Source organism: Phacochoerus africanus, chromosome 2, assembly GCF_016906955.1.
Source record: "Phacochoerus africanus isolate WHEZ1 chromosome 2, ROS_Pafr_v1, whole genome shotgun sequence".
Classification (NCBI taxonomy): Eukaryota; Metazoa; Chordata; class Mammalia; order Artiodactyla; family Suidae; genus Phacochoerus; species Phacochoerus africanus.
In genome coordinates, this window is record NC_062545.1 from 108,312,585 (window position 1) to 108,326,266 (window position 13,682).

The window sequence follows — 13,682 nt, forward strand, 5'->3', positions numbered from 1 at the left end:
ATGTGTGCTTCGTGCCCCCTCCCCCTCCGAGCCGCGGCCGTCGCGCAGGCTGACCGGCTGGGGTCAATGCCTTGCCTATTGATCAGTATCCCTGCAGTCCCTTGCTCCAGCAGCTGCTTCATTGGCTTCTTTCAGGGCCTGCTTCAGTACATTAGAATAGAAATCCATAACCAGAGCTGTGCTCATCCAAGCAGGGGAAGAAACTAAATTAAATGGTATAAAACAATCTTGGATCAGGAGTTTGTGCCAATTCATCTTGATCTAAGATGTCACACCGGGCTCTCTGTCTGAGCACCTGGGCTAGAGGCAGCCATAGTGAAAATAGATGGAGCTGCGATCATTCATTTGTCAGCTAAGGAGCAAGGCAGCGGTTAGCAATTCCCTTCTGCAGAGGTCAGCTGACAGAACAATCAGTGCAACTGCAGAATAGAGCTTTCCTTTGAACTATTGTTATGGAGCATGCTCTTGCTGAGACATGGGGGGAGGGGAGCTTAGTTGGCTTCCTGTTTGAAGAAGACTATGTAAAGAATAAAATACATACTACATGAATCTAGATGCAGTTGTACAGAGCTTTTACTTTTAGTGTCTGTTCTTGTACATAAATAAAGTTGGTTTTAAATGCATGTACTGAGGTATAGATTATCAAACTGTTAAATATCACTTTGTCTAGAATTAGGGTCCATTTTCAGCCTTCTAAACATAGAAGCAGTGATTACTGATTTTTTTCCTTCTTAGCATGGTTAAGCTTTTTGGAGTTTTTTCCCCCTTTGGTTACTATAAACTATCACAGATCAGTGTCATACTCTGAATCTATAATCTCATGTTCATGCTAATATTTTTACTAACATTTCCTCTCTTGTCTTTAAAAAATTAGAAAAAACATCCATGAAGAGACAGAAATGCATATTTTGGTATCAGATAAGTGGATGTATCTTACGTTACTTAAATATTTTTAAACATTTTAATTACGGCTTTTTATAAGAAGTGTTAATTCATGAAATATAGTTATAAAGTAATTGTATAACATTAGAGGAACATCATTATAAAGCAGCTTGTATGTGATTTGAAATACACCAAACAAAATAAAGCAAATTAGGAAAATAAATAACTAAAATTTTATATGAAACAATTGGAATATTTTTAAAGGTATGTCTATTCTCTATTGTCCCATTTTAAATTTTGTCTTTTTTTTTAAATTTTACTGGAGTACAATTGACTTATAATGTTGTGTTAATTTCAGGTGTACAGCAAAGTGAATCAGTTATACATATGTATACATCCATTCCTTTTCAGATTCTTTTCCCATATAGGTTATTACACAGTATTGAATAGATTTCCCCATGCTATACCTAGATTTTTGTCTTTCTATCCATGCTTTAAAACTAATGACATAGTTCCTGGACTTTTTTTTAAACAATAAAATATGACATGCAGAAGAAACTATAGCTGCAACAAGAACAAATCTTTTTTGTTCTCAATTGCACCAGACTTTTCTTGGAATCCAAATAAACAGTAATTACTCTTTGATGTTACTACCTTAGTTTTCTAGATAAATAATCCCCCATTTTTTTTCCTTAAGTACTTTAATGCCACTTTCTTACTCAATGATTCCTTTTCAGCTCTTAAATTCTTTATGATATCTTAACAGTTTCCATTTCTTAGATTCAGCTGAGTCCTCTTGCGCACATCCTACTCCACCTTTCAACAACAGCTAAATAAATAGAATTTAAGGAGTTCCCATTGTGGCACAGTGGGTTGAAGATCTACCATTTCCACAGCTGTGGCATAGGTTACAGCTATGCCTCGGATGTGATCCCTGGCGTAGGAATTTCCGTATGTGTGGGTGCAGCCCCAAAATAGTAATAATAAATTTTTTTTAAATTTTTTAATAATAAATTTAAATGGAATTTAAATTTTCTTGGTATACCAAGAAATTTTGTCCTCTAAGGTTTTGTGGGTTTTTTTTTGTTGTTGTTGTTGTTGTTGTTGTTGTTTTTTGCTACACCCTTGTAATGGGGAAGTTCCGGAGGCCAAGAATCGAATCCATGCCCCAACAGCAGCCTGAGCCACTGCAGTGACAATGCCAGATCCTTAACCCACTGCTCCACCAGGGAACTCCCCCTTGGTGTTTTTTAATTAGCTTCTAGAAAGGCCAAACCTACCTCTCTTGCAAGAGGTTTTAAATTTTTGCTTTGTTTTAGTTAATTAGGATTTTTGAAAGAACTCAGAGCATGACATCTAATATCTTTCTGCAATATTTCCATCAACTCCTCAGACCTCACCATGTATCTTGAAGCCATCCACGTCTCTGCATCTCCTATATTAAATTTCAACACCTTAATCTCTCACTTTGATTTGTACAATACCCTCTTCATCAATTACTTCACTTCCAACATTATTCATATTTGCTCAGTGGTTTTCTAAAACCCTAAATTCTGTTGTCGAGATGTGGATATGACCAATGGAGCCATCTATGATCTACCCCTTTCCTGATGCTCACCTCTTTTCCTCTTCTTGGCTCATAGAGTTCTAGCCCAGTTACCTATCCTTGCAATAGAAATCAACAAGTTCCTCCATGCTTTAGGTTCTTACGTGTACTGTCCTCTCAGACCATAAAGTTCTCCTTGATTTTGTAACCTTTACATATCTAACTCCTGTTTAGTCATCTTTAAGTTCAGTGAAGAAAGAAACTTTGCTGTTTTTATCCCTATTAATTCATTTTAATTCGCCCCATATCAGTTTATTAATTCATATTAGCATAATGTCATGTATACATTAGACCTTTCATTCTCATATGTTGAATGACTGAGTAGTTTATGCTGGAATAAATTGTGAATTCTACCACCACTGGCACTCACAGTTTTCCGCTTGACAACTGCATGAGTCATCCTTTGGTTCTACTTGACACTAGTCTTGTTTACCCCACAATCCACCTTGCATACTACCACTATCATCATCTTTGTGACAGTGACTGTCATGTCACCACCTTATACAGTATTGTACAGTGACTTTCCAAAAGTTTAGCCACAAGTTAAAAGTCTGGCTTGGATTGCAGAGGCCTCTCGTATTTGGTACCCCTTTCATTTCCCCAGTTGTTATTTCCCTGTCTTACCTGCAGAAGCATAGAATGACAAAGACAAGAAAACAAAGAGACAAAATAAAACATTTAGAAGTATTCCAGAGGTGCCTGCTGCTAATTTCTTGGCTGGCATCCTGCTCTGAGGATCCTTTATTGTAGTGATTTAATTAATAAGTAGAGCAGTGTATTAAAAGAGGCCAGAAAAGCTGGATGGATTAATATTAGAGCAGAAAGCTGATCTCCAATCAGGATGGCTCCAGGAGTTCACTTTTGAAATCCCTCCCTACCAAATATATAGCTGTGATGGATAAAATCAACAAATAGAAAACCAAAGAGACATAACTAGGCTCAAAAGAGATAGATAATCTCTGTCGACCAGTAATGGAATAGAAATGCAGTGATCTGGGCTAAAACCATTAGTTGCTTTCCAGAAGCAGACTTTGACTCCTATGAGCAAAGAGGACTTAAAATATATAATGAATAAAGCTTAAAGCCAGGAACAGACTGTGGCTTCCTCAGTTCCTGTAAGGACATTGAACAAATATGAGTGACTTGCAGTGTTAACTGTAGTAGAAAATAATGAAAAGAAGTGAGTTGTGTTCAATCTGGGAAGCTAGAAACAAAACAAAGAGAAAGAGAATGGGGAAAAAACCTAAAGAAAGTGGGAGAAAGGAGAATAATAATAATTTAAAAAGTGAATTTGCTTTGTGGCTTAGCGGTTAGGAACCCCACTGATATCCACAAGGATGCGCTTTCAATCCCTCACTCAGTGGGTTAAAGATCCCCCATTGCCATGAGCTGTGGCTTGGGACTCAGATGTGGCTCAGATCTGGTATTGCTGTGGTTGTGGCGCAGGCTGGCAGCTGCAGCTCTGATTTGACCCCTAACCTGAGAACTTCCATATACTGCATGTTTGGCCATTAAAAAAAAAAAAAAAAAAAAAAAACCTAGTGAAATAGAAAACAATGAAGCAGTAAGATCAAAACCGGGACTTTTTTGGAAAGCAGATAAAATACATATTTCTACGAAAATCAATCAAGAAAGGTGTCAAAAAATAACATTAGAGAAATGACAGACAACGCTTAAAGGATCCATAGCAGCTGTTACAATTGAGATTTTTAAGTCATAGAGAGAATACTCCAAATAAATTGGAGTTCCTGTTGTGGCACAGTGGAAATGAATCCGACTATTATCCATTAGGATGCAGGTTTGATCCCTGGCCTTCCTCAGTGGGTCAGGGATCTGGCATTGCTGTGAGCTGTGGTGTAGGTTGCAGACATGGTTGGGATCCCACATTGCTGTGGCTGTGGTTATAGGTTGGCAGCTGCAACTCCAATTCGATCCCTAGCCTGGGAACTTCCGTAAGCCACGGGTATGGCCCTAAAAAGAAAAACACAAAAACAACAACAAAAACAAACTTCAAATCAATACATTTAAATATCTAGATGAAATGGATAATTCTTTTTTTTTTTTTGTCTTTTAGTGCCATACCCACAGCATATGGAAGTTCCCCAGCTAAGGGTCAAATCCGAGCAGCAGCTGCCAGCCTGTGCCACAGCCACAGATTTGAGCTGCATCTGTGACCTATGCCACAGCTTCTGTCAATGCTGGATCCTTAACCAACTGAGCGAGGCCAGGGATCAAACTTGCATCCTCGTGGTTACTAGTCGGGCTCTTAACCTGCTGAGCCACAATGTAAATTCCTAAAATGGATAATTCTTTTAAAACTATGAGCTATCAGAGATGATTCAAAAAGAAATAGAATCAAACCAAATAAGTAGCTATTAGAGACAAAGAATTCATAATAAAAAGTATTCCTGTCTCCCCCTGCTCCTTAACCACCCTATATATCCCCTGCTCTGTGCCTCTGGAGGAAGAGCATCCTGAGACACAGGCTGTGATGATTTTAGAGGATTTTCATCTAACTTCAAGAATTCTTTTTTTTTTCCATTTTTTTTATTACTCAAATGAATTTATCACATCTGTAGTTGTATAATGATCATAACAATCTGATTTCACAGGATTTCCATCCCACAGCCCAGGCACATCCTCCCACCCCCAAACTGTCTCCTCCGGAGACCATAAGTTTTTCAATGTCTGTGAGTCAGCATCTGTTCTGCAAAGAAGTTCCGTCTGTCCTTTTTTCAGATTCCACATGTCAGTGAAAGCATTGGATGTTGGTCTCTCATTGTATGGCTGACTTCACTTAGCATGATAGTTTCTAGGTCCATCCATGTTGCAAAAAATGCTGGTATTTCATTCGTTTTAATGACTGAGTAATATTCCATTGTGTATATGTACCACATCTTCTGGATCTACTTCTCTGTCAATGGACATTTAGGTTGTTTCCATGTCTTGGCTATTGTAAATAGTGCTGCAATGAACATCGGAGTACATGTGTCTTTGCGAGTCGTGGTTTTCTCTGGATAAGTGCCCAGGAGTGGGATTGCTGGATCAAATGGAAGTTCTATTTTTAGTTTTCTCTGGAATCTCCATACTACTTTCCACAGTGGTTGCACCAATTTACAATCCCACCAACAGTGTACTAGGGTTCCTTTTTCTCCACACCCTTTCCAGCACTTCTTGTTTGTAGACTTTTGGATGATGGCCATTCTGGCTGGTGTAAGGTGGTAGGTACCTCAGAGTGGTTTTGATTTGCATTTCTCTAATAATGAGTGATGTTGAACATCTTTTCATGTGTTTCTTGGCCATCTGATGTCTTCTTTGGAGAATTGTCTGTTTAGATCTTCTGCCCATTTTTTTGATGGGGTTGTTTGTTTTTTTGGTATGGAGCTGCAGAAGGTGTTTATAAATTTTGGAGATTAATCCCTTGTCAGTCGATTCACTTCCAAAGATTTTCTCCCATTCTGTGGGTTGTCTTTTTGTGTTGTTTAGGGTTTCCTTCGCTGTGCAGAAACTTTTAACTTTGATTAGGTCCCATTTGTTTATTTTTCTTTTTATTGTCAATACTCTGATAGGTGGATCTGAGAAGATGTTGCTGTCATTTATGTCAGAGAGTGTTTGGCCTATGTTTTCCTCTAGGAGTTGGATAGTGTCTGGTCTTATATCTAGGTCTTTAATCCATTTGGAGTTTATTTTTGTGTTTGGTGTTGGGGAGTGTTCTAATTTCATTCTTTTCCATGTGGCTGTCCAGTTTTCCCAGCACCACTTCTTGAACAAGCTGTCCTTTCTCCATTGTATATCCTTGCCTCCTTTGTCATAGATGAATTGGCTGTAGGTGCGTGGGTTTAATTCTGGGCTTTCTATCCTGTTCCACTGATCTGTATTTCTGTCTTTGTGCCAGTACCATGCGGTTTTAACGACTATTGCTTTGTAGTATAGTCTGAAGTCCGGGAGCCTGATTCCTCCAGCTCCATTTTTCTTTTTCAGGATGTCTTTGGCTATTCTGGGTCTTTTGTGCTTCCAAACAAACTTTAAAATATTTTGTTCAAGTTCTGTGAAAAATGTCCTTGGTAATTTGATAGGGATTACGTTGAATCTGTAGCTTGCTTTAGGTAGTATAGTCATTTTGATAATATTAACTCTTCCAATCCACGAGCATGGTATACCTTTCCATCTATTTGTGTCCTCTTTGATTTCTTTCATCAGTGGCTTGTAGTTTTCAGACTACAGGTCTTTTGTTTCTTTAGGTAGGTTTACTCCTAGGTATTTTATTCTTTTGGATGCGATGGTAAACGGGATTGCTTCCCTAATTTCCTTTTCTGCTCTTTCATTGTTAGTGTATAGAAATGCCGTTGATTTCTGTGTATTAATTTTGTATCCTGCGACTTTGCCAAATTCGTGGATGAGCTCTAACAGTTTTCTGGTAGAGTCTTTAGGATTCTCTAAGTATAGTGTCATGTCATCTGCAAATAGGGATAGTTTTACTTCTTCCTTTCCAATTTGGATTCCTTTTATTTCTTTTACTTCTCTGATTGCCGTGGCTAGGACTTCCAGAACTATGTTGAAGAGTAGTGGGGAGAGCGGACATCCTTGTCTTGTTCCTGATCTCAGCAGGAATTCTTTCAGCTTTTCATCGTTGAGAATGATGTTTGCTGTGGGTTTGTCATATATGGCCTTTATCATGTTGAGGTAGGTTCCCGTTATGCCCACTTTCTGAAGGGTTTTTTATCAGAAATGGGTGTTGGATTTTGTCAAAGGCTTTTTCCGCATCTATTGAGAGGATCATATGGTTTTTATTCTTCAGTTTGTTAATGTGGTGTATCACACTGATGGATTTGCGGATATTGAAGAACTCTTGCCTCCCTGGGATAAATCCCACTTGATCATGATGTACAATCCTTTTAATGTATTGTTGGATGTGGTTTGCTAGTATTTTGTTGAGGATTTTTGCATCAATGCTCATCAGTGAAATTGGCCTATAGTTTTCTTTTTTTGTGGAGTCTTTGTCTGGTTTTGGTACCAGGGTGATGGTGGCCTCATAGAATGAGTTTGGCAGTATCCCTCCCTCTGCAATTTTTTGAAATAGTTTCCGAAGGAGAGGTGTTATCTCTTCTCTAAATGTTTGATAGAATTTGCCTGTGAAGCCATCTGGTCCTGGACTTTTGTTTGTTGGAAGTTTTTTAATCACAGTTTCAATTTCAGTTCTTGTGATGGGTCCATTCATCTTTTCTATTTCATCTTGGTTTAGTCTTGGAAGATTGTACTTTTCTAAGAGCTTGTCCGTTTCTTCTAGGTTTTCCATTTTATTGGCATATAGTTGCATATAGTAGTCTCTTATGATTCTTTGTATTTCTGTGGTGTCCGCTGTTACTTCTCCTTTTTCATTTCTAATTTTATTGATTTGAGTCCTCTCTCTTTTTTGCTTGATAAGTCTGGCTAGGGGTTTATCAATTTTGTTGATCTTTTCAAAGAACCAGCTTTTCACTTCATTGATCTTTTCTATGGTTTTCTTTGTTTCTATTTCATTGCTCTGATCTTTATGATTTCTTTCCTTCTACTTACTTTAGGTCTTGTCTGTTCTTCTCTCTCGAGTTGCTTTAGATGTAAAGTTAGCTTGTTTATTTGGGCTTTTTCTTGTTTCCTGAGGTGGGCTTGTATTGCTATAAACTTTCCTCTTAGAACGGCTTTTGCTGCATCCCATAGGTTTTGGAGTGTTGTATCTTCATTGTCATTTGCTGCTAGGTATTTTTTAATTTCCTCTTTGATTTCTTCAGTGATCCATTGGTTGTTCAGTAGCATGTTGTTGAGTCTCCACGTGTTTGTGTTTTTTGCAGTTTTTTTCTTGTTGTTGATTTCTAGTTGTATAGCATTGTGGTCAGAAAAGATGCTTGATATGATTTCAATTTTCTTAAAGTTACTGAGGTTGGATTTGTGGCCCTGGATATGATCAATCTTAGAGAATATTCCATGTGCACTTGAGCAGAATGTGTATTCTGTTGCTTTTGGATGAAATGTCCTATAATTTTCTATTAAGTCCATCTGGTTTAATGCCCCTTCAGGGCCTGTGTTTCCTTATTGATTTTCCGTCTGGTTGATCTGTCCATTGCTGTAAGTAGAGTGTTAAAGTCCCACACTATGATTGTGTTATTGTCGATTTCTGCTTTTAAGGTTGTTACCAGTTGCCTTATATATGGTGGTGAATCTGTGCTGGGTGTGTAGATATTTAAAATTGTTATGTCATCTTCTTGGATTGATCCTTTGATCATTATGTAATGTCCTTCTTTGTCCCTTAAAATATTCTTTATTTTAAAATCTATTTTGTCTGATAGGAGTACTGCTACTCCAGCTTTCTTTTGATCCCCGTTTGCATGAAATATTTTCTTCTATCCTCTCCCTTTCAATTTGTATGTGTCCCTAGAAGTGAAGTGGGTCTCTTGAAGACAGCATATATATGGGTCTTGTTTTTGCATCCATTCAACCAGTCTGTGTCTTTTGGCTGGGGCGTTTAGTCCATTAACATTTAAGGCAATTATTGATATGTATGTTCTTATTGCCATTTTATTAATTACTTTGGATTTGTTTTTGCTGCTCTTTTTCCTTTCCTTCTTCTCTTGTTCTTTTCTGCCTAGAGAAGTTCCTTTAGTATTTGTTGTAAGGCTGGTTTAGTGTTGTTGAATTCTCTCAGCTTTTACTTATCTGTGAAGGTTTTGATTTCTCCTTCAAATCTGAATGAGAGCCTTGCTGGGTAGAGTAATCTTGGTTGGAGGTTTCTTCTTTCATCACGTTGAGTATATCATGCCACTCCCTTCTGGCCTGCACAATTTCTGTTGAAAAATCTGCCGATAGCTTTATCAGGGTTCCCTTGTATGTGATTTGTTTCTTTTCCCTAGCTGCTTTCAAGATTTTCTCTTTGTCTTTAGTTTTGGTCAGTTTGATTAGTATGTGTCTCGGGGTGTTCCTCCTTGGGTTTATTTTATATGGTACTCATTGTACTTCCTGGATTTGAGTGAGTGATTCCTTCCCCATGTTAGGGAAGTCTTCGACTATTATCTCTTGGAATATTTTTTCTGTCTCCTCTCTCTCTTCTCCTTCTGGCATCCCTATAATACAGATGTTGGTGCGTTTCACGTTGTCCCAGAGTTCTCCGAGTCTCTCTTCATTTGTTTTCAATCTTTTTTCTCTTTTCTGTTCTGCATCCGTAATTTCCACTAATTTGTCCTCCACCTCGCTTATTCGTTCTTCTGCCTCCTGTATTCTGCTGTTAGCTGCTTCTAGTGAATTTTTTATTTCAATTGTTGTATTTTGAATCTCTTCTTGTTTGTTTTATATCTTGTATCTCTTTGCTCAGTGTTTCCTGTAAGTTATCCATCTTTGCCTCCAGTTTATTTCCAATGTCTTGCATCATCTTCAGCATCAACAGTCTAAAGTCTTTCCTGGAGGCTGAGAATCTCCTCATGGCGTAGCTGTTTTTCTGGGGTTTTTCCTTTCTCCCTCATCTGAGTTATAGTCCTCTGTCTTTTCATTTTTATAGGTTTTTGGTGTGGTGACTTCTTACAAATAATAGAGTTGTAGCCTCTCTTACCTCTGATGTCTGCCCCCCTGTGGCTGAAGTCAGTATCTAACTTCAAGAATTCTTTTTTTTTTTTTTTTTTGTCATTCCTTTGGGCCGCTCCTGTGGCATATGGAGGTTCCCAGGCTAGGGGTCGAATCCGAGCTGTAGCCGCCAGCCTACGCCAGAGCCAAAGCAACGCGGGATCTGAGCCGCTTCTGCGACCTACACCACAGCTCACGGCAACGCCAGAGCCTTGACCCACAGAGCAAGGGCAGGGATCAAACCCGCAACCTCATGGTTCCTAGTCGGATTCGTTAACCACCACGCCATGACGGGAACCTGTTCGGTCCCTGTCCTTGCTCAGTGGGTTAACGATCCGCCGTTGCCGTGAGCTGTGGTGTAGGTCGCAGACGCTGCTCGGATCCCGCGTTGCTTTGGCTCTGGCGTAGGCTGGCGGCTACAGCTCCGATTCAACCCCTAGCCTGGGAACCTCCATATGCCGCAGGAGCGGCCCAAAGAAATGACAAAAAAAAAAAAAAAAAAATTCTTTACCTGGTTTCATAGAATTGGGGATTGGAGTTACTTAACCGAGTTTTTGAGGCATGTATTATATTGCTACCAAGACCCAAAAGAATAGCATGTGAAAAGACAAGCATAGTTCAGTCTTTCCTATGCACATAAATGTAATTTAGTTTAGAGCTTGTGTAGCCTATTTACCTACCTACCTATCTGCTGATCTCCATTTATCCATTCGTTCATGAACCTGCACCTGGAATTTACCCCTGGAATGCACACATGGTTCAAGACCAGAAAAGTATACATTTCAGGTAACACTGATATGATTATATTATAGATAGATAAAAAATATTTGATAAGGTGACCTCTGGGGCAAGGGAGGCATAGTGAAGTGAAGTCTACAATCCATAGTAGACTTTAATTATATCCATATAAGTTAATTGCTTTCTAAAATCTCAAGCACTTGTGGAAAACATTAAGATTTTATAAAATTGATTTTGCACAGGTATATCATGATATTCTTTATTCTCTATGTAATTCTTTTGATGCTTATAATATTACATAATAATGTCAAACAAAAAAGGTAGAGCAGATGTAGACAGAGGTAGACTAGAAGGGGGCTAGGACTGAACAAAGGAGCAAATCTCTGAAGAATTTTATGAGAAGGAATGAGGTGTTGTTAACTTAGAGAAAGATTGGGAGAATAAATTTTAAGAAGCAGTGTTATGTGTTGGGAATATAATTCTCCATTATCTCCTACTCAGTGATACTTTAATAAAGATTTGAAATTGTTCTCCATTATGTTTTGGGTGTCATGCTAGTATTTCTTCTGAATAGGAAATTGTGCTGAGCTTTGTCCTGGTTGTGAGTACTTCTTCAGATGGCTGGTTGGATTTGTGCATTCTGGTCCGTGGAGACAAAATACTTGTCCTTTACCTTCCTTTTGTTTCCCATTGCTCTTATTGCCTGTCAGACTTCTCATCTTTTGAGTCTTAAATTTGGCATTTCCTCTTTTGTGGACAGGCTTTTCTTTTTTGTGTACTAGTGAGCTTCTCGAAAACCTGTGCTGTTTATTTTCATGTTTGCAATTCCCTGGCCCAAAGTATATGCTCGATAAATATTTGTACAATTAGTGGGAAAATTAAGAAATGAGTTAACAATCTTTTAAAAAACAGATTTATTGAGATGTGGCTTGTATTCCATAAAATTCATCCCTTAAAATGTAGAATCCAGTGATTCTTAGTATATTTGGAATTGTGCAGATATCATCATAATCTAATTTTACAGCATTTTCATCTCAAAAACCTAGAACTCATTAACCATCATTAACCATTTCACCCCTTCCCAGTCCTAAGCAACCACTCATGTACCTTCTATCTATGTAGATTTGCCAATTCTGGACATTTCATGTAAATGGAATTCTACAACAATATGTGGTCCTTTATGACTGACTTTTTCCCCTCTGTGTAATGTTTTAAAGTCATCTGCATTGCAGCTTGTATTAGTGTTTCATTCTTTTTTATTGCTGAATATTTTATTGGATAGTTATACAATATTTTGTCTACCCAGTTGTCAGTTGATGGACATTTGAGTTGTTTCTACTTTTTGGCTTTATGAATAATGTTGCTGTGGACATTCATATGCAAGTCTTTGTGTATACATTTGTTTTCATTCCTCTTGCTGTAGATACCTGGGAGTGGGATTGCTGGAACATATCTTCTAACTATATGTTTAGTTTCTTGAGGAACTACCAAACCATTTTTCCAGAGTAGTTGTATCATTTTACATTCCCAACAGCAATGCATGAAAGTTTCAATTTCTGTACAGACTCAACAGTACATGTTATGGTCTGTCCTTTTAATTGCAACCATTCTAGTGGATATGAGGTGATATCTACTGTGGTTTTGGTTTGCATTTTTCTAATGACCAGTGATGCTGAGTATTTTTAATATGTGTATTGACCATTCATATATCTTTGGAAATATCTATTTAAATTGTTTGCTCATTTTAAAAGTTAGGTTTTCTTATTATTGGGTTGTAAGGGGAGTTCCTTAAAGTATTCTGGATACAATCCTTTATAATTTGACAATATTTTTTCTTAGTTTGTGTGTTCTTTTTACTTTCTTGATTCTGTCATTTGAAGTATAAAAGTGTTCAATATTGATGAGGTTCAATTAAAAAACATTAAAAGTTATTCATGCTTTTGGTATCATATTTAAGAAATCATTGCCTAACACAAGATGATGAAGATATACATCTGTTTTTTTTTTCCTGCAAGTTAGTTAGTTTTAGGTCTTACATTTAGGACTGTGATCCATTTTTAGCTGATTTTTCTGTATGGTGAGAGGTAGAAGTCAAATTTATTCTTTTGCACATGAAAAAACCAGTTATCCAGTGCCATTTGTTGAAAAGACTGTTCGTTCCTGAATTACCACCCTTGAATGTGTTTCTTATCATATGTAGTGATAATCTTTTAATTTTTATTCTTATGTTTTGGTTTTCAGGTTGCTTGTCAAGTATTCCACAAATGAAAAAAATTTCCACATCTTATGAGGAAAGACGGAAGCAAGCTACTGCTATTGTTTTACTAGGAGTAATTGGAGCTGAATTTGGTGCTGAAATTGAACCTCCTAAACTGCTGACCAGACCTCGAAGCTCTAGTCAAATTCCTGAGGGATTTGGTTTGACTAGTGGTGGATCCAACTACTCATTGGCCAGACATACTTGTAAGTTGAAAATTCCTAATGCTGATCTATTGCTTCTCAATACATATTATTTCTCAACAAAATCTCAGAATATTGAACATATCCGAGTTTTAGCTCAAATAGAATGCTTAGATGAAGTTAGAAAGCAGTACAATCTATTTGACACATTATACTGTATACTAACATAATCTTTTAAATGCTTTTCTTAGTATATTTCTGCGCTTGTGTTTCCACATTTTCATCAAGATTTTAGCCAAAACTTCTAACATCTAAAATAATTTCTGAAAACCTATTCAGCTTGTTTTGAAGGTGGTTTGAAAAGTCAGGGGTAGGGAGGAAAACCAATTTTTTCTTTAAAAAAAAAATATATATATATATATATATGTATGTATTTTAAAGTGTGTGAATGAGTAGTTATGAATGATCT

The 13,682-nt window shown here is 37.5% G+C and overlaps 1 protein-coding gene across 4 annotated transcripts in view; it reads left to right on the plus strand.

Moving 5' to 3' along the window:
• The window catches only part of WDR7 (WD repeat domain 7), a 383,251-nt gene that overhangs the window by 216,115 nt on the left and 153,454 nt on the right, over positions 1-13,682 (plus strand). For all 4 annotated transcript variants that reach the window (XM_047765569.1, XM_047765544.1, XM_047765560.1 and 1 more), the window contains one exon: positions 13,055-13,276. In XM_047765569.1, coding sequence (XP_047621525.1) covers positions 13,055-13,276 — 222 coding nt within the window. The remainder of the gene's footprint in view (positions 1-13,054; positions 13,277-13,682) is intronic.